Source organism: Acomys minous, assembly GCF_964271855.1.
Source record: "Acomys minous genome assembly, chromosome: 6".
NCBI classification, from domain to species: domain Eukaryota; kingdom Metazoa; phylum Chordata; class Mammalia; order Rodentia; family Muridae; genus Acomys; species Acomys minous.
The window spans coordinates 111,863,931-111,883,961 of NC_140487.1; the positions used below are offsets into that span (position 1 = coordinate 111,863,931).

General features: G+C 50.4%; 1 protein-coding gene, 1 long non-coding RNA gene and 1 pseudogene across 5 annotated transcripts in view; 1 reads left to right on the plus strand and 2 right to left on the minus strand.

Annotated features, from left to right (window-relative positions):
• Positions 1-20,031, minus strand: part of LOC311601058 — a 403,201-nt gene that overhangs the window by 315,334 nt on the left and 67,836 nt on the right. The window lies entirely within an intron of this gene.
• ASAP3 (ArfGAP with SH3 domain, ankyrin repeat and PH domain 3) overlaps positions 1-20,031 on the plus strand; it is a 43,222-nt gene that overhangs the window by 14,350 nt on the left and 8,841 nt on the right. For 2 of the 3 annotated variants that reach the window (XM_084788278.1, XM_084788279.1), the window contains exons 2-12: positions 9,439-9,511; positions 9,592-9,737; positions 10,631-10,705; positions 11,679-11,728; positions 16,255-16,366; positions 16,585-16,670; positions 17,058-17,133; positions 17,306-17,392; positions 17,564-17,673; positions 19,360-19,429; positions 19,629-19,716. In XM_084788278.1, coding sequence (XP_084644404.1) covers positions 9,439-9,511; positions 9,592-9,737; positions 10,631-10,705; positions 11,679-11,728; positions 16,255-16,366; positions 16,585-16,670; positions 17,058-17,133; positions 17,306-17,392; positions 17,564-17,673; positions 19,360-19,429; positions 19,629-19,716 — 973 coding nt within the window. Of the gene's footprint in view, positions 1-9,438; positions 9,512-9,591; positions 9,738-10,630; positions 10,706-11,678; positions 11,729-16,254; positions 16,367-16,584; positions 16,671-17,057; positions 17,134-17,305; positions 17,393-17,527; positions 17,674-19,359; positions 19,430-19,628; positions 19,717-20,031 lie in introns of those variants that run through there. The other variant, XM_084788280.1, reaches the window with a different exon arrangement.
• On the minus strand, positions 3,346-3,617 carry LOC311601044 (bolA-like protein 2; annotated as a pseudogene). The gene has a single exon. The product of its transcript is annotated as a bolA-like protein 2 (transcript).

The window sequence follows — 20,031 nt, forward strand, 5'->3', positions numbered from 1 at the left end:
TAAGGTTTTAAGTGTGCCAGAGCTAAAATGTACAGATGAGGAAACTGAGGCACAGGAGAGGGAGCTTTCCCAGGGTACACAGAGCGGGAAGGCCGAAACCTAAGTACCTCGCCCCCTCCAGCTTTCAGCCCAGGACACTTGGTCATGCTCTGTGAACATGTGCGCTGGAAGGCTGGTCTCTCCATGCCCCTGTGTTGCTTCTGGACACATCCCCATTAGAGGAGCTGGCACTCTTTAGAAAAGATGATTGGGAAATGTAGTGTGTAGGGGGGGGGTTATGGTGACACATCTTTATGATCTCTGAACTGAAAGGCTGAGGCAGGAGGATTGCTATAAGTGAGAAGCCAGTCTGGGTTCTAGAGTAAGACTCTGTCTCAAAAGAGAAAGAGAGGTGCAGGGCATGGTGGTGCACGCCTTTAATCCCAGCACTCGGGAGGCAGAGGCAAGTGGAGTGTTTTGAGTTCAAGGCCAGCCTGGACTACAGAGAGAGTCCAGGACAGCCAGGGCCACACAGAGAAACCCTGTCTCAAAAAAAAAAAAAAAGCAGAGAGAGAGAGAAGAGAGAAGGAGAGACGGGGATAGGAGGGGTGGGGAGGAGAGGGGAGGGGAGGGGAGAGAAGGGGAGGGGAAGGGAAAGGAAAGGGCTTAGAGAAAAGGCCCACTAGAGTCTTTTCCTAGCAAGCATGAAGTCCTGGGTTTACTCTGGAGATAAAGGCAGGAGGATCAGAAAAGTTCAAGGTCATCCTCAAGATACATAAGATCCTGGTTGCCCCCCCCCCAAACAAAAACAAAAACAAAAAACAAAACAAACAAAAAACAGGAGATGGAAGGAAGAATGGAAAAGAAAAAGAAAGATGACAGGACCCCTGTGCCTTGGGTTTGCTTCATGATTTGCTAGGGCGAGGGCTTCCTCCAAGACCTGGAGCCTCCCTCCCGCTTTCCTCTGTGATGTGGGGTGCCTAATGACTATCTTGCCGCCTGTGACTCTGGGGAGAGCCAGGCACCACAGAGAAGCCCTGCCCCAAAGCTAGCAACCCCTTAAGTGGGGCAATAGGTGACCTCACCACGGTGCAGGCTCCTGAGCCAGCTTGGAATCTGCGTCCTTCCTGTTGGGTAATCTACCCAGGCCAGGGCTGGCTGTACTCCTGTCACTCTGTCCTGCCCCAGGGACAAGGCCTCCCACCTGGACATTGACTGCAGCTACCCTCTGGAGCCAAACTCCCAAGACCTTGTCAAATCACTGCCCTTGTTTATACCCTCTAGGATAGTGGTTCTCAACCTTGCTGATGCTGCGACCTTGTAATACCTCATGGTGTGGTGATGCCCCCCCAAAAACCATAAAATTATTTCATTATAACTTTGTAACTGTAATTTTGCTACTGTTATGAACTGTAGTGTAAATAGCCAATATTCAGGATGTCTGATATTTGACCCTGGTGAGGAGGTCATATGACCCCAAAGGGGTTGCGACCCACAGGTTGAGAACCACTACTCTGTGTACCCCACAATGTGTAGGGTAAAACCCACGGGCTTGGTTAGAACTTGGCCCCTGGAATCTTCCTGCCTGGCTAGGTTCTAGCCCTTCTTTGGGCATACACCGTAACTTCCAGCTGGCCATGGTTTCCTCATCTATAAAACCTGGTGAGATCCAGCGTGGGCCTAGTGCTTGGAATAAAGCCTGGAGTGCAGTGATGGGCAAGCGCGTCCACTCCCTGCCATCCAGAGCACCCTCCCAGCCAGTCTTCGCTGCGCAGCAGAGGGTCAGCTCTGGGGCCTGACCGCTCACCCTCTCTCCCTGGTCTTGTGAGTGCAGACTGCTGGGAACCCCAGGCTGTTGCTCAGGTGTGCCTGGCAGGGGTGTGCCTGGCAGGGATGCTGACCCTCCATATAGCCGTCCTCCTTTGCTTTGCTAGGCCTGTGGCTCCTTGTTTTGGGGTCTGAAGATGCATCACTTCTCCTGGGTGGGTCCAGGGCTGCTCTGTGTCTCCCCCTGGGACCCTCCCACCAGGCCTGGGCCTCAGCATCTCCCAGGCTCCATGCTCTCTTATTGAAAGCTGAAAGGGGCCAGCTCATTGTACCTCGAGTTTCAGGTTGCTCGCGCAGCGCTCAGCATTGCTCGGGGTAAGAGCCCTTTTGTGTTCCTTATTTGCTTTGTAGAAATTTCGAGCCTTCTCTTAGCTCACTCACCCGGTTTCAACCGGTGTCATATTCTTTCACCCTATGGCCTCCATTATTTTTTTCTTTTTAATGGGAAATTTAAAACATTCTCAGAAACATCGGGTTGGCAAACTCCCTCCACTCCCTGGTGTTCCTCTCTGGCCCACATCACACGCCTGCCCCGTCTCTCTCTCACTGTGTAGCCCTGGCTGGCCCACAGCTTGCTATGTAGACCAGGCTGTCCCTGTTCAAGGCTGCTGAAATCAAAGGCATGTGCCACCACGCCTGCCCCCAACTCATTTTACTTTGCCTTCTGTTCTCTTTGGCTTGTTTTTCTTGAGACAGGGTCTCACGTAGCCCAGGCTGGCCCCCATACTCAACAATGTCCTTAGATTCCCGATCGCCCTGCCTCTACTTCTAAGGGCTGGGAGCACGGGGGCCCCCATGCCAGGATCTCTCATCTTATTTTGAAAATAATTTCCCCTTATGATTTTGTCCTTTGGTAGTTAGGTGTGCCTTTCTAAGCAGTAAGGATGCTATTTCTTTTGTTTGTTTGTTTTTCTTTTCTTTTCTTTCTTTTTTCGAGACAGGGTCTCTTTGTGTAGCCTTGGCTGTCCTGGACTTGCTTTGTAGAGCAGGCTGGCCTTGAACTCACAGAGATCCACCTGCCTCTGCCTCCCGAGTGCTGGGCTTAAAGGCGTGTGCTACCATGCCCGGCCAAGGATGTTGTTTGTATAACTCCGTTACCATCACTGTCCCCAAAACATGAACAATATCCCAGTCTCCCTAAATGATCAGTTACTCAGTGATCTCGTAACTGCCCGAAGACCGTTCATTTTTATGTGTGGGATGTGTATGAGTGAACATGTTCTTATGATGGGTACACGGGTGTACATGCAAGGACATGTGTGGAGATCAGAAGACAACACTGGGAGTTGGTCCTCACCTACCTTCCACTCTCTTTTTCTTTTCTTTTCTTTTCTTTCTTTTTTTTTTTTTTTGAGACAAGGCCTCTCTGTGTAGCCTTGGCTATGCTGGACTTGCTCTGTAGACCAGTCTCGAATTGCCAGCCATCCTCCTGCCTCTGCTTCCCAAGTGCTGGGATTACCGGCGTGCGCCACCACGCCCGGCTCACTTGTTTTGTTTTGTTTTGTTTTGTTTTGTTTTTTGACCAGATATACAATTTAATGGCTGTTCAAGCCTGGGCCCCTCATTTCTGCCGCTCTCGGATCCACTGTTGTGGGGTCAGAGTTTTCTGCTCAAAGGCGTGGATGGGGGTAGGGGGCTCTCGTGCTAGGCACCCATTCACCAGCCGGTGTCTCTGGAACAGTGGTTTCTCACCAGGACGCAGAAGCTGGTCCTGCAATGGTTGAGAGTCCACGGAGGTGCCCGCCACCTCCACATGCTGAGTCCAGGTCCCACTGCAGCATCTCTCTGAGGCAGTCAGCGCTGAGTTCCATGGCCATGGCGTGGCAGGACCACGGCCCGGCATGTACAGAACCTTGCCTGGGATCCCACTACTCCCGCCTTCCTCCTTTTATTTGAGACACAGTCTCTCAGTGGCCTGGAACTTCACCATGTAGGCCAGGCTGGCTGTCCTGTCGGATTTCAGGCATCTATCTTCACCTCCCATGTTACCGCCCCCAAATTAGACTACTATATCTAGCTTTTATTACTAATTTAAATCAGCATATAATATGTTAGATATCACTATATATAGTTGTATTTATTTATTTATTTATTTATTTATTTATTTATTTATTTATTTTGAGACAAGGTCTCACTATGTAGCTCTGGCTGACCTGGAACTTACTATAGACCAGGCTGGCCTTGAACTCACAGAGATCCACCTGCCTCTGTCTTTCAAGTTCTGGGAGTAAATGGGTGTACCTCTATACCAAGCCTCCATTATGCTATTTTTTAAAAAAGATTTATTATTTATTGTAGCCAGGAGTGGTGGCACACGCCTTTAATTCCAGCACTCAGGAGGCAGAGGCAGGCGGATCTCTGTGAGTTCGAGGACAGCCTGGTCTACAAAGGAGTCCAGGACAGCCAGGGCTACACAGAGAAACCCTATCTCAAAAAAAAAAAAATTGCAGTTTCTGTATTATTCACTAAATGTGTTTAGTGTAATTTGGTTTGGGCATTCAAACAACCTGCTTTAATGACAGTGTTACATATCTAGAACATGTAATTTGCTCTTCCCTGTGCACATCAGCCAAAGATCAAAGGAGGCAGATTCACACCTCGTAGACCTCATTTTGAGCATCAAGGAGGTCTCCGAGACTCCCCACAGCAGGTGATGGTGTTGACTGCTTAGAGAGCTGGGCAACCTTGGAAGGGACCAGGAACCCAGGAATGCTTGGAAGGAGATTTAGGATTTGTTGGACATCACAGCCACGCAGTCTTCGAGGGTGACCCAGTGTTTGTGAGACCTTCATTTCTTCTCTCTAGATCATTGCTGGTGGGATAGGAGAACTTTTTTTTTTAAGATGCTCTTTATTTTTAAAAAGATTTATTTATTTATTATGTATACAGTGGTCTACCTGCTTGTATATCCCTGCAGGCCAGAAGAGGGCATGAGATCACATTATAGATGGTTGTGAGCCACCATGTGGTTGCTGGGGATTGAACTCAGGACCTCTGGAAGAGCAGGCAGTGCTCTTAACCGCTGAGCCACCTCTCCAGCCCCTGTGAGAACTTTTTAATCTAAGCCCTGCAACTCCAGAGGAGCAGGTTGCAGTTCGTGGATCCCGAGGCTCAGAGGGAATGAGCTAGGGAGTTAGGAGAGTCTGGCTGACTCATCTTCCAGATGGAAATCAGCCAATGTCCTGCCTGACTCCATGGCCTCCTTGGTGGCGCACACCTTTAATCCCCGCACTCTAGGCAGTGACAGGTGGATCTCTGAGTTCGATACCAGCCTGGTCTATGGAGTGAGTTAAAAGACAGGCAGGGCTATATGGAAAAAACAAAAAACAAAAACAAAACAAAAAAAAAACCTAGCTGAGCATGGTGGCAGATGCCTTTAATCCCAGCACTCAGGAGGCAGAGGCAGGAGGATCGCTGTGAGTTCGAGGCCAGCCTGGTCTACAAAGTGACTCCAGGACAGCCAAGGCTACACAGAGAAACTTTGTCTCGGAAAAAAAAAAAACTAGAAAAAAGTTAATAATAAATAAATGAAAAGTGAATTTTGAGCCAGGTGTGGTAGCGCCTTTACTTTCCAGCACTCAGGAGACAGAGGCAGGCAGAGCTCTGTGAGTTCAAGGCTAGCCTCTTCTACAAAGTGAGTCTAAGACAGCGAAGGCCACACAGCGAAACCCTGTCTCAAAAAAACAAACAAACAAAAAAGTGAAATTTAAAGTTCCATTTAGTTTTTGGTTTTTTTGGTTTTCTTTTTGAGACAGGTGTCACCTGTAGCCCTGGCCGGCCTGGAGTTTGCTATATAAAGCAGGATGTCCTCAGATTCACAGGGATCCACCTGCCTGTGCCACCTGCTGAGGTTACAAGCATGCACCACTCATGGCTAGTTTTGTTTTGTGCTTGGTTTTCAGTTTACATTTATTTATTTATTTCATGTATGCCTGTATACGCACACGTGCACGCTCACACATACCATAGTGCACACGTGGAGGTCAGAGGACAGCTTGATAGAATCTGTTCTCTCCTTCCACCACGCAGGCCCCTGGCTTTGAACTCAGCTTATCAGTCTTCGTGTCAAACCCCTTTCCACTCTGAACCATCTGCCCAGCCCTGGGTTCTAGTTCAGGTCTTTCCCTTAGTCTGTTTGCATTTCTAGTGAGACCTAGGGGAGGAAACACCTCTGAGCTTTCGGGGGTTTTCAGTCTGTGGGTGTTACAGGTAATGGGTTCAGGCTTGGTCTCTCCAGAGGCACCCTCCTGCCAGAGCACAGAAAGAGTGGTCCACCCCCTTGCTCCAGCTGTAGGCTATAGCAGCAGTTTACAGGCAGAGGGTATCTGGAGAGCCATCTCAGCAGAGTGACAAACTCAGAGCCAGCGGGAAAACCACTGTGGCTGATTGATGGTAGCTGTAATGGTCACTGGTCATACAAAAATGGCGTCTGTGCCTTGTCTTATAATGGTGCAAAGGAGTGAGTGTCTAATGCTGAAATTTAATCTACAGCTCCCAGGGCCTTCCTGCTAGTAGCTCTGCCCCTTTGCTGGGTTGCCATGGTAACCACAGCTGGCACTACAAAGACACAAAGATGAAGAATGGGTACTATTGATGCATCCTGACCCAAGAAGAGATGCAGGCAGGCCTTTCTAGGCAGGGCATCTGGGCACGGCCTGGTGCTGCCCAGTCTGTGGTCTTTGCACAGGCAGAAAGCACAGGCCAAGAACCAGAGTGGGGTGTGTGTGTGTGTGTGTGTGTGTGTGTGTGTGTGTGTGTGAGATGGGTGAGGGCCACAAAGGACAATGCCAGTGATTAGAATCCAGGCCTTTCCTTGGGCTGGACAGGCCAGGCTGCCTGAAGGTGTCCACTGGGCTCCCGGGTTCAAACATCCCCCTTTTGTGCTGCGTTTCATCCATCTTTGTCCAGTGCATGTACAGGTTTTTGCACAGAGACACTGGCTTTTAGTATTGAAAGAAATCTAGATGCCCACCAGCCCTTAAATTTCATTTATTTGTTTGTTTCTTTGTTTGTTTGTTTTAGTGTATCTGCCAGTGTGTGTGAACACTCGTGACAAGTGTAGGGCGCCAGAGGACAACTCCGGGGAGTCAGTTTTCTCCTGTCACCTTGGAGAATCCAGGGATCTAACGCAGGTCACCAGGCCTGTGCACAAGCGCCTTTACCTGCTGAGCCATTTTGCCAGCCTTGCTTGTCAGTCCTGATCTAAGATGCAGGGCCTCAGTCTCTTTAGCACTCAAGTCCCTGTGTCAAGTGGTGAAGAGCTCACTCCTTCAGGAGGAAACTCTCCTGCACTTGGGGGCGGGGGTCGTCCTGTTTGAGCTGAAGTCTGTGTCTCCATGACTTCCACCTCTGTCCTGAAATCCTCTCCAGGGTCATCCACTGCCCCCCCCATCCCCCGCTCTTTTCTAGAACAGGCTTGAGGGATCAAGGACTGCTGCTACCTGCTTCTTCAGACAGGTCCCCTCTTTCTTACCGGGTTCCTCCCCTGCATGCAAGGAGCCAGTGAGAGGACTGGTGGAGATGGTGGGGGTTGGGGTTGAGGTTTGAATATGTTTTGTTCCGTGAATCAAAGATGCACCCCCTGACTCTTGTGGGTCGGCTCGGTGTGGGCAGAATATTAAGCGTGGATTTGGCCCATGCTAGGTTAAGTTCTGCCCCTGTTTATGACCACATAATCGTGACATCTTCCTTTTTCTTCTTCTGTAAAATGGTCGTGGTGATGTCCTCCTACCTCCATGTGTGGCCGGGAGCATGAGGTCAGCTGGGCATAGAGCATGCGCAGGGCCTGTGTGACGGAGGCTGGAGCCTAGGTCCTCAGCTCCTGACTCACCACTGTCAGTACAAGGTCCTGGAAACCCTTCTGTCTTTCCCCAGACACCTTCCCTTCCCAGGCTGCTCTCAGAAATTCCCCCTTAGGGGTTGGAGAGATGGCTCAGAGGTTAAGTGCACTGTCTGTTCTTCCAGAGGTCCTGAGTTCAATTCCCAACAACTACATGGTGGCTCACAACCACCTATAATGAGATCTGGTGCCCTCTTCTGGAGGGCAGGTACACATACAGACAGAACACTGATACATAATAAATATATATATTTTTTAATTTAAGAAATTCCCCTTTAATACTTTTCTTTTTCAATTTTTAAAAATTGATTTTTCAAGCCAGGGTTTCTTTGTGTAGCTTTAGCTGTCCTAAAACCTGCTCTGTAGACCAGGCTGGCCTCAAACTCAGAGACTTGCCTGCCTCTGCCTCCTGAGTGCTGGGATTAAAGGTATATACCATCATGCCCAGCTCAAGATTTTGTGTTATTTTTATTTATGTATATGCAGACGTGTCTGTGTCTGCCACTTTGTGTGGGTACCTGTGGAGACCAGAAGAGAGCATTAGCTCCCCTGGGGCTGGAGCTGCCGCTTCCAATATGGATGGGCAGAGTTGAACCTGGGTCCTCTGTAAGAGCACTGTGTGCTCTTAACTACTGAGCTATCTCTCCAGGCCCCAGGCAGGACTCATTTAATGCATGCTGAGGAATCAAAGTATTATGTTTCTGAAAGAGAATAAAACTCTGTATGTAGGGCTGGAGGGATGGCTCAGCAGTTAAGAGCACTGGCCTGCTCTTCCTAAAGGTCCTGAGTTCAATTCCCAGCAACCACATGGTGGCTCACAACCATCTTTAATGAGATCTGGTGCCCTCTTCTGGCCTACAGTTGTGCATGCAGGCAAAACATTGCATACATAATAAATAAATAAATCTTAAAAAAAAAAAACACTATGTACAATGGGAAGCCACGCAATTCCTAATGTACAAAAAGTCTTGAGTATGCACCAAGGTGTTTCAGGCTGCATTTGTTGGTGGTGTGTGGTGAAATGGCACAGGGTAAGGTGCTTGTGTTGTGTGTTCAGGACCAAGACTCTAATGAAGCTGCTTCAGAGAGCATGACGGGTGAACCTTGTCAGAAATACCTCGCATTCATGACGTTTGATTTTGAATTAATTTTTGGTCATCATCTCTTGAGAAACATTTTACTATTTCCAAATCATTTGCAATCCTCTTATTCAGTTATGTGACCCACAGATTAAGAAGACTTGGTTAGGCCGGGCATGGTGGCGCTCGCCTTTAATCCCAGGGCTGGGGAGGCAGAGGCAGGTAGATCTCTGAGTTCTAGACCAGCCTGGTCTACAAAGAGAGTTCCAGGACAGCCAGGACTATTACACAGAGAAACCCTGTCTGGGAAGAAAAAAAATAAAAAAGAAAAGAAAAAGGAAAGCCTTGGTTAAGTTAAGCTGAAGTTCCAACCCTAGCCTGGCACCTCTCCTGTGTCACACATCTCTGAATTTCTAGGCTCATGTGGCAGGCTGGCTAGCACTCGGTTGGTAAAAGTCTGTGGTGTTCCTGGAGTTGCTTTGTTATTTTGTGGCTTCTATGTGGTCAGGTAGAAAAGTGTGATCAGCTTATATTTGGCAGGGGGAACCCAGGAAGGATTCAGAGGACAGTAAGACATGTGTAAGCCTGTGTGTGTGTGTGTGTGTGTGTGTGTGTGTGCGCGCGCGCGCGTGTGCATGTGTGTTTGGAGTGTCAAATTTTGAAGTCCAGGCCCTCTTGCACAGCCCCTCTGAACCTTGTACACTTTGCCTCTAGGTCCTGGAAGGAGACCAGGCTATCTTGCAGAGGATCAAGAAGGCGGTGCGGGCCATCCACAGCTCTGGCCTCAGTGAGTCAGCCTACCCGGGGTCTGGGGCCTGGGTCCCAGCCTAGCCGGCGGCCAACTCTGAGAGCCTTTCCTGTCTGCAGGCCATGTGGAGAATGAGGAACATTACCGAGAGGCCGTGGAGGCCTTGGGGAATAGTCACCTGTCCCAGAACAGCCACGAGCTATCAACTGGCTTCCTGAACTTGGCTGTGTTCACCCGTGAGGTGGCTGCGCTCTTCAAGAACCTGGTGAGGCTGGCTTCCCCCTTCTTCCTGCCTGACCCACAGCAAATGCAGCATCTTGTTTATCATTTAAGATATATATTTTTGAGCCGGGCGTGGTGGCGCACGCCTTTAATCCCAGCACTCGTAAGGCAGAGGCAGGTGGATCACTGTGAGTTCGAGGCCAGCCTGGACTACAAAGTGAGTCCAGGACAGCTAAGGCTACACAGAGACACCCTGTCTCGAAAAACCAAAAACAAAACAAAACAAAAAAATATATATTTTTTTTCATGTGTGTGTTTGTCTGCCTGCATGTATGTGCCCCATGTGTGCGTCTACCTGGTGCCCTTGGAATCCAGAAAGGGATTGTTGGATCTCCTGGGACTGGAATTACAGGTGGTATTTATCCACCATGTGGATTCTGGGAACTGGACCCAGGGTCTGCGGCATCTCTCTAGCCTCAATCCAGGATCTTAAGAACTGACCAGGAAGAGTCACCTGTGTCCCTTGACCTCTGATCCCAGACCTGACAATTCTGCACAGTTCTGACCCGTCTTTATACCCTGTTGTTTTGAGACTGGTCCCACTCCTGCCTCTGCCTTCTGAATGATGGGACCAGTCTGTCCCCATCCCCCACCTTCTCCATCACTTTTTCTTGCATCACTTCTCTCTGTCCCACTCTGCTTCACCTAGGAGCAAACCCTGTCCTGCAGTGTGGCAGGAAGAGTCTCCCATGCAGGGGTGGAGCAGTGGGGGGGGGGGGGGAGTGACGGGCGGGCACTGAGCTCAATACCCCAGACCTCATCTGCTCCATCCTGTCTTCCGCTCCCTGCCTCTTATACCTCCTGTGGCCCTCCTTTGCCTCCTGGTACTTCCCCAGAAACTGATCCCCTTGAGGTGGGGGTCTCTGCTTTTTCTAGGTTCAGAACCTGAACAACATCGTCTCCTTCCCACTGGACAGTCTGATGAAGGGGCAGCTAAGGGACGGAAGGCATGTGAGTATCTGTGTAGAAGACAGGGGACTGCCGAGGATACAGTGGGTGCAAGGCTGGGAAGAAGGAGAGACCAGCTGAGGGGCTGTCCCTGCAGGAGGACTGCCCCCTACTGCCCTTGGGTCAGCTGGAGGGCCTGGCATCCCTGCCATATGGAGAGGTTGGCCTGCAGCTTTGACTCCTCCCCGCTACTAGCAGGCTAAAGATAGGCGAGCTGCACGTGCTTTCTAGTGCTGGGATGTGGAAGGCTCAGGGTGCAGGACCCCAGTGGCTTGCTGCCGGATCATCTGTGCCTGGCAGCTCCCAGTTTATGCAGAGAGATCTTGAGAAAGGAGGGCAGCAGTTACCTTCCTGGGATGTCTGCCCCACAAAGCATGAAGGAGGAACTGTCCCTGTCTGAGTGACACCAGCCTGGGAACCTCCCAAACCAGACTGGTGACTTTTTTTTTCCCCTCAGAAGTTGAGGCTGTCTAGAAAGAAGGGTGTGGACAGCTGGGCTGGCCAAGGCTCAGGCATCTGGCCCAGGCAAGCCAGGCCAGGGGCCAGCTATATCTTACCGGTTTGCTGTGTGGCCTTAGGGAGACTTCTCAACCAGTCCGTTCATAATCCTTCCTGGTAAGAGAGTGAGTGGTCTCTCATCAGGAAAGAGAGATTGGTAGGATAAAATAGGGGTAGCGTTTGACCTTCATCTTCCTGCCCTCATCCTCCATAGCCCTTGACAAGACTCAGAGCAGAGCCCAGAGGCTGGCCACACCCCAGCCTAGAGCCCAGCACACCTGACTGGTTCTTGGCACCTCTGGGGAGAAACTGGAGTGGGCTGAGCCTCAGCACGGGAGCTGGTTGGGCGCTTTAGTGTTGGCTCCGGGCAACATAACTCAAGAGTGGGGTCCCCCTAAAGGTAGCAGAGTGTCCTGTCCTGTTTATTCCAGGCCTCGTGTCTCCTTTTTGGGCAACTTGTTCTTTTTCTCAACCCCAGGATTCCAAGAAGCATCTGGAGAAGGCATGGAAAGACTACGAAACCAAAGTGTAAGTGACCTTTAACGGGTGGCCCTCAGGAGAACATGTTTGTGTTGAAAAAGGATGCTGACTTTGAGATGTGTCACTCAGAATGTCTGACTCTTAGGAGCCTACAGCCAGGGCTGGTCAGGCTCAGGGGGCTATGCTGCAGGACTACCCAAGGGAGCTGTTGTGAGAGGACCATGGATGCTGCCCCCTAGTGGTCTTCCGGCCTGGCAGATGCCCACAAGGACAGGGACATTGCATCCTCAACATCATTCGGTCCTGAGAGGGAGGTGTTTGTCCCCAGAGGCTCAAAAGGTCTGAGTCGTTAGCTCAGGGCCACACAGCTGGACCGCAGATGGTGGTTGCAAACATCGGGTTGGGCGTAGAAGAAGAGAGGGGAGGTGGTGGCATGGCCAAGCTTCCTGTGTGCTCTCCACATCACACTGTAGGTCTGCCACCAGCTCCCACGTTATCTCAGGGGCAGAGGACTCTGTGGCACCCAGTGGCCAGCCCTCCCTAAGCAGAATGCTTGGGCTCTGTCAGGTTCCTGTTTCAGAACCTATAGTCTTCCTTGTAAAATTATTTGTGCAGCCAGGCGTGGTGGCGCACGCCTTTAATCCCAGAACTCGGGAGGCAGAGGCAGGCGGATCTCTGTGAGTCTGTGGCCAGCCTGGTCTACAAAGCAAGTCTAGGACAGCCAGGGCTACACAGAGAAACCCTGTTTCAAAAAAAAAAAAATAAACAAAATAAAAGTGGGGGAGGGCAGAGCAGCTTCATGGCCAGCCTCTGCTACATGGCTAGTTTGAAGGCAGCTTGGGATATGTGAGACTCTATCTCAGAAAAATAAAAAAATAAAGAACAAGGCGAAGTAGGGGAGAAACTACCAAAGCATGGGAGAAAAAGCTTTATTTCCCAGGAATGAGAGAGTAATATTTTTCCACTTATTTTTCTTCTATATACTGTGAAATATGTTGACAAGACTGAGATCAAAGTAGCCATATTGTTGTGTAATCTGCTATTTCTATTAATTTTTTATGTATGCTTGTAGTGGTCTCACTTGGGAGGGTGAGGCAGGAGGATTGCAAGTTTGAAGCCAGCCTTTATAGAAAGATCCTGCCTCAAATGAAAACAATAACTGGGCTTTGTGGTGCAAGCCTTTAATCCCAGCACTTGGGAGGCGGAGGCAGGCAAAGCTCCGTGAGTTCAAAGCCAGCCTGGTCTGTAGAGGGAGTTCCTGGTTAGTCAGCAGGGTTCCATAATGATGCCCTGTCTCAAAAGCAAGTGTATAAGCAACAGCAAGAAAAGGGCTGAGGGTGTAGGTCAGTGTGTAGAGCGAGCGTTCCCCTATTGCACCCAGTGCCCTGGGTCCAGTCCCCAGCAGAGTATAACTGGGTATGGAAGGTGGCACAGACCTGTAATTCCACGGCCCAGGAAGGGAAACAGGAGGGTAAGAAGTTCAAGGTTCCCCACCCTTACACACAGAGCTCAAGGCTAGTCTGGGATGCCTGCGACCGGTGTCTCAAAAAACAAAAAGGAAGCCAAAATTGTGACCCATCTTTCTGCTCAGACGTAGCAGTTAGCTGAGGCAGGGTGTGCCAACACATGCGTTCTGCGGTGTATTTAATCTGTAGCGGAGGAAGCACCTTGGGAAGTAAATACTTGCTCCTGTGCACAATGACCTCTGTGGGACGGGCTCCAAAAAGCAGATGCTGGAGCATTTATTGTCCCTCCATCTCCTAGAGCCAGGAACACCACACTGAAAGGTCACCCGTCCTCCCCTCATAGCTGGGAGCAAAGGGCTTCATCCTGTTTGGGAGGGGGCGTGGCGATCTGCTCATTTTAGAGGTCCAAAAATGGGCAGTAGAGATGCGGGCTAGCCTCACCTGTATGAGTCTCTGAGGAAATCACGTGACCTTCTTCTTCTTCTTCCCTTAGTCTTGTAGGGCCATGTCTGCCAAAATGGACAGAATCACCTTTTCCTGTAGACCTTTCGCAAGCAACTCTGCCTTTACTAATTTTTCTAGTGAACATTTTGTAAGATTTCAAAGGAGTGGTGGCACAGGCCTTTGATCCCAGCACTCAGGAGGCAGAGGCCGGCCGGTTTCTGAGTTCAAGGTCAGCTTGGTGTATAGACAAGAGTTCTAGGACAGCCAGGGCTACACAGAGAAACCATGTCTCAGAAAACCAATAAATAAATAAACAAATCTTTTGTAAAAAGAAAAATCTCCAGCAAAATTCAACAAGTATTTATTTTCCATCTCTCTGTGCCAGAACTGGGATCAGAATAATAGGAAAAGGCCTGAGAGGTAGAAGCCCAGAGCTTGGCATTATCTGCCTGTAGCATTTCCCTGGCCATCTTTAAAAAATTTTTTTTTAAGTATTTATTTTATTTTATTTTATTTATTTTTATTTTATATGTGTGTGTGCCTAAGTGAGTGTCTGTGTACTTTGTGCTTGAAGTGCTTGTAGAGATCATCAGATTTCCCTGGAACTGGAGTCACAGACAGTCGTGAGCCTCCATGTCGGGACTGGGAATTGAATCTGGGTCTTCTGGAAGAGCAGCCAGCGCTCTTAACCCTTAAACCATCCTTCCAGCCCCGGCTTATGATCATGAGCAACTTATGTTTTCTGCGTTTCAGTTTTACCACCCTGACTATAAATTCTAACTAAGACAGTATGGCTGCCTTCAGAGAGTGGGAACCAAAATGATGGAGCCGATCTGAGCCACAGTATTGGTCACCAGTGCCGCCCTCTGGGTGCTAGCATCAGATAGATCTGGGTTCAGATCCCGCCTCTGCCACTTAATAGACAAGCCTTAAGCTTTTCATCTCTCCAATGGGGTAATGAGTCCTGCCTCATTGGCCTATCACTTCAATATGTAAAGTCCTGATACAAAATTAGTGCTTAAAAATAATAAGTTGAAAATAATAATAATAATGATGATGATGATGATGATGATGATGTTGAGGATGTAGCTAAGTTGGTAGAGTGATTGCCTAGCATACACAAAGACCCTGGGCTTGCTCCCTGGAACTGTATAAAACCTCCAATGTCAGCACGTGGGAGGTGGATGCTGGAAGGTCAGAAGGTCAGGGTGACCTGATTGCTCCTTTTGAGAATGAATGAATTAGGAAGAATTGCAGTTAATACTTATGGAGAGCTTCCTTAGTGGGAAACTCTACACTGTGACCAGCTTTGCTCCCCTGGCAGGAGAAGGTGCTATTGTCGCCCACCAATTCATAGACAGTGGATAGGAGGTAGGATACAGGAGAGAGAGATGGGGAGATAGCCCCGCCCAGCACCAGGGCCCCTGTGGATCCTGCTGGTTTGTACAAGAAGGGAAATGGCTCAATAAATAACAAAACCACAAGGTGGCGGTGCCATGGTAGGATCCACACCAGAGGGCAGGATCTGCAGGCTGTTTGGTCTGATGGCGAGGAGAGCAGTGGGGAAGGGATGCAGCAGGCTGGGGATCTCCACCCAGCTCAAGGTGTTAAGGTTGACAGGTGTGCGAAGTGTTTGAGTTTTCTCTCGCGCCTCAGCTGGGATTGCTCCCAGAACCATCGGTCTGCTCTGCCCAGGGCTCACATTCACTGTTAGGTAAAAATGTCTCCTCTACATGACATTCACGGACCCCTGCACGCACGCAGCCTGACTTGTGCGAATACACTCTTGGCTGCCGTGGGTGGACTTCTTGGAGTCAACCCACAAATGGGACCACTATCCCCAAAGAGGCAAAACCAGCTATGCCTGGAGATGTGTTGGGGTACAGGGAAAAGAGAGGTGTAGACACCAAACCAGAGACTCATGAATGCTAGGCTAGCCCTCTGTCCCGGAGCTGCATCCCTGCCTGAGCACCACAGGCTTGCAAAGCTTTCACTAAGACGCTCCACTGGCTCAGGAGAACCAAGGCTTTGTGGATCTGCAGATCTCTGTGAGTTGGAGGCCAGCCTGGTCTACAAAGCAAGTCCAGGATAGCCAGGGCTACCCAGGAAAACCCTGTCTCAAAAAAAACCAACAACAACAACAACAACAACAACAACAACAAAAGAATTAGTCACCCTAGGTCCCACCGGGCCTTCATCACCTCTGGCATAAAATCTTCAAGCCCTTGCTCTACTTTTTTTAAAGACCCAGCAGCTGAGCTGGTGTGAACCAGGCTCCCCCCTGCCAATGCATCAGGCAGCCTGCCATCCCTGTCCACTTCTGCACAGCTCCCCGAACCTTCCATCTCAGGGTATTCCAAGGTCTGGTCCTTCTGCCAAGGCCTAGCTTCTCCAAGCTAATGCCTCTGGCTTCTAGTCCCAACACAGACATCACTTCCTAAGCTGCCGTGACAAGGCCAGGCCTCCCGTTTCCACTTTGGTTTGGTTTATATCTTTCTCCTCCATGACCCTCTCACCGCCCCCCACCCCCACCCCCGACCTTGTCACTCTCTGTTGTTGCACAGGGAAGGGCTTTGTCCCCACACTCATGGATCCACAGTAGAGATGGTGGGCGGGCTCATGGCTGGCGAGGTTTGTTTAAAGGTCTCTTTCCTTACTACCTAGGGCCAAGCTGGAGAGGGAGAAGGATCGAGCCAGGGTCATAGGAGGAAGCCACGGAGAGACGTCCCAGGACACACAGCGGGAGCGGCGACTCCTGCAGCTGCACATGTGTGAGGTGAGGTGCAACCTGCAGTGAGGATGTATTGGGTGTGTTTCCTGTCTGCCTCTTCCAAACCCTCAAGGCTCCGTCACAGACCCTAGGGCTGGCCACCTGGCCTGTAGGATGTTACCAAGGTGCAGTCATGGCCAAGAGGGTTAGCCCTGGGGCAGGGAACAAAACCCCTGTCACCAGGATCCGGCTGACTTCACATTTCTTGTCCCATCCTTCGTCAGTACCTTGTCAAAGCTGGAGAGAGTCAGGTGAAGCAAGGTCCAGACTTCCTTCAGAGCCTCATCAAGTTCTTCCATGCCCAGCACAAGTAAGTCTCTCCCCACCTTCACCCTTAACGCTTTGGGGGAGCAGGACAAATCACCCCTTGTGGGTTTGAGACCCTCCAGGTCTCTGTATGTCTGGACCTTGTGAGCAACACTCTTTTACACAGACTCCACTTTATAAATTACTCGTCATGGTTCAAGCGCGACAGATTGGCCATGGTGATCCCACCCATCCCCCGACAGCCCCTGAGCAGATGCAGCATGTTCCGTATTTTGTAGGCGGCAGAACTGAGGCCCACTTATCAAACTCTTGAAATTAGGCTGTGATACCTGCACGCCCAGGGGGACCCTGGGGGGACCTTCCCCGACTTGTGGCCTCATCCACATTTCCATCCCTCCCTGGTTCCTTGTTTGGTTCTGGCCTTTCTTAGCTTCTTCCAAGATGGCTGGAAGGCAGCTCAGAGCCTGTCCCCCTTCATCGACAAGCTGGCAGCCTCAGTCCACGGGGTAAGTCCCGCCCATCGCTCACTTGTGTGGTTAGACCCCACCCCCTTCGGGAAACTGAGAGTGTGGAGTGCTGACTCCCATCCTAGAGTGATAGGAGTCCCAGCGCACTGGGTCAGGCTCTGCCCTGCAGCCTCTTCTCACTGGCCACGGATCTTGTTCTCTGCCCCCGTAGCTTCGGCATGCTCAGGAGGAGGAACTGCAGAAGCTCACCCAGCTCCGAGACTCCCTCCGAGAGATGCTGCATCTGGACAGCAGAGAGGTCAGGCCCTGAGCCATTCTAAAAGAGATGTCTGACCCATCCACCACATCCTGGCATATGGAGGGAAGGAGGGAGGGAAACCCCCAAACGTCCGTCCCCCGAGGAGCAGTGCAGCACGGGGCTCTTCCCTCCCAGACACCCTGAAGTCTCCTTTGCATGTCTGAGGGGCAGGAGCACCTAAACCGGAAGAACTCAGGGGCCGGTTACAGCATCCACCAGCACCAAGGCAACAAGCAGTTTGGGACTGAGAAGGTGGGCTTCCTGTACAAGAAAAGTGATGGGTGAGTGACTTAGAGAGCTTAGGCGACTTGCCCAAAGACACTTAGTTAGGAAAGGAAGGTTGGAGAGGCTGCCCCACTGACTGTTCTGACATCCCTGGGCACCCTTTTTGCACACTCTGCTGGCCTACAATTATCAAAGGGCAGGTGACTCTTTGCTAAAGGCCACTGAAGATTATTCTTCAAGAATTGCCGCAACAAGGCTATCCATAGCACATGCCTTCAGTGCCAGCATTTGGGAGGGTGAGGCAGGGGACTGCCGTGAATTGGATGTTTAGCAGCAGTTAAGACTTACCAAGTGCACAGGGGGAAGAGGTCCCCCTCAGTCACAGTCATAGGGGAGGAGAGTAAGGGGAAATGGGAGGGAGGGAGGAATGGGAGGATACAAGGGATGAGTTAACAATCGAGATATAATATGAATAAAGTAATAAAATATATTTTAAAAAAAAGACTTACCAAGTACCAGGTGTGGTGGCACATGCCATTAATCCCAGCACTTGGGAGGCAGAGGCAGGCAGATAGATGAGAGTTCGAGGCCAGCCTGGTCTACAGAGTGAGTCCAGGATAGCCAAGGCTACACAGAGAAACCCTGTCTCGAAAAACCAAACAAAAAAGATTTACCAAGAACTTGATATGCTTTCATCCTTGTCCTCCAAACAGTATACTGAACGTGCACAGACATGAAAATATTGACTGTGCCTTACTTCCTGGTGTTGACTTTGTATTTTAAAAAGGCCCAGGTGGGTGGCCTAGAGGCTAAAGGTGCTCACGGCTGTGCTTGAGTTCAATCCCCAGGATCCATGTGGTCGAGAGAGAACTGACTGCCTTACTTTTTCTATTGCTGTGAAGAGATACCATGATACCATAACCAAGGGAACTTATGGAAGAAAAAGTTGCTAGGGGGTTTACTGTCCTAGCCGGCGGTCTATGGCCACCGTAACAGAGAGCCCGGGGCAGCAGGCAGGCTGGCTTTGGTAGCCGAGAACTCACATCTCACCCACAAGCGCAAAGTAGAAAAAGAGCTAACGGAATGGCATGGGCTTTTGAAACCTCAAAGTCCCCCTACCCAGTGATGTGTTCATCTCCCCCAACAAGGCCACGCCTCCTAATCCTTCCCAAGCAGTTCTACCAACCGGAGGCCAAATGTTCAAATGTGAGCCTATATTATGGGTCAGTCTCATTCAAACCACCACAGTAACTTCCCTCACGTTATCCTCTGCCCGCATTTGTGTGCCCTGGCATTCCAACACACAGAGTAAGTAAGGATGCTGGGCAAAGTGGTGCACACCTGCAGTCCCAGCACTCAGGGTGGCAGAGGCAGGCAGATCTCTGTGAGTTCGAGGCCAGCTTGGCCTACAAAGCGAGTCCAGGACAGCCAAGGCTATACAGAGAAAGCCTATCTCGAAAAACAAAGAAAAACCAAACCAACCAAATAAACAATAAGTGAAGTTGTGAGTTGTGCCTCTTCCATCAGGCTAGAAGCTCTCAGGGTATCAGAGTCAGAGCGACCTTTAGAAAAGGAGTTCTAAAGTGTGGGCTTTTCCACCCATCATACTTGGAGCTTCTCGAGGGCAGGGAGTGGCGAGGCACAGGGGGCGGGAAGGGAAGATGTCGTACGTTCTGTTCTCTGACATGGGGGAATTAGATGTGAGCCACTGGTCACTGTTTTTCTGTCCTTCTGGGCCTTAGGATTCGAAAAGTCTGGCAGAAGAGGAAGTGTGGAGTCAAATATGGCTGCCTGACCATCTCACACAGCATGGTGAGGCCTCTTAGGGGTTCTGAGCAGACAGGCGCCAAGCCCTTGTGTAGAACGGCCCTCTGATCTTAGATCCAGAGTATTCGAGATCCCTCTTGGGAGGAAGGATGCATCCAAAGGTCCCTCCCACTTAGGACCCTCCCAGGAGGACCCACAGGCCCAGAGGATAACATGGTGTCCCTCCATCCTCACACTCCCACAGATCAACCGGCCCCCAGTGAAGCTGGCCCTGCTGACGTGCCAAGTGAGGCCAAACCCTGAGGATAAAAAGTGCTTCGACCTGGTGACCCGTGAGTAGTCTACGCTGGCCCCACACTGCCCAGAGTGTTGCTCCTGAGGGATGGTAGCCAGGATTGAGGGGCTATATTCAGGGCACCAAGTAGTCAAAGCCTAGCACTGCAGGCCCAGGACTCCAAGAGCTTGTTACTTACAGGATCTCACCTGCCATCCACCGAGTACGGAAACACGCCTGCCTCCTATATATATATACTAATGTGGAGCACGTTTGAATGGCTCTGGCCTATCTGGCTTTCGAAACCCATTTACTTTTTTTGTGGCCCCGGCAGTAGGGGGCTTTCATGCCAGACTTTAGGGAAGTGAATGCA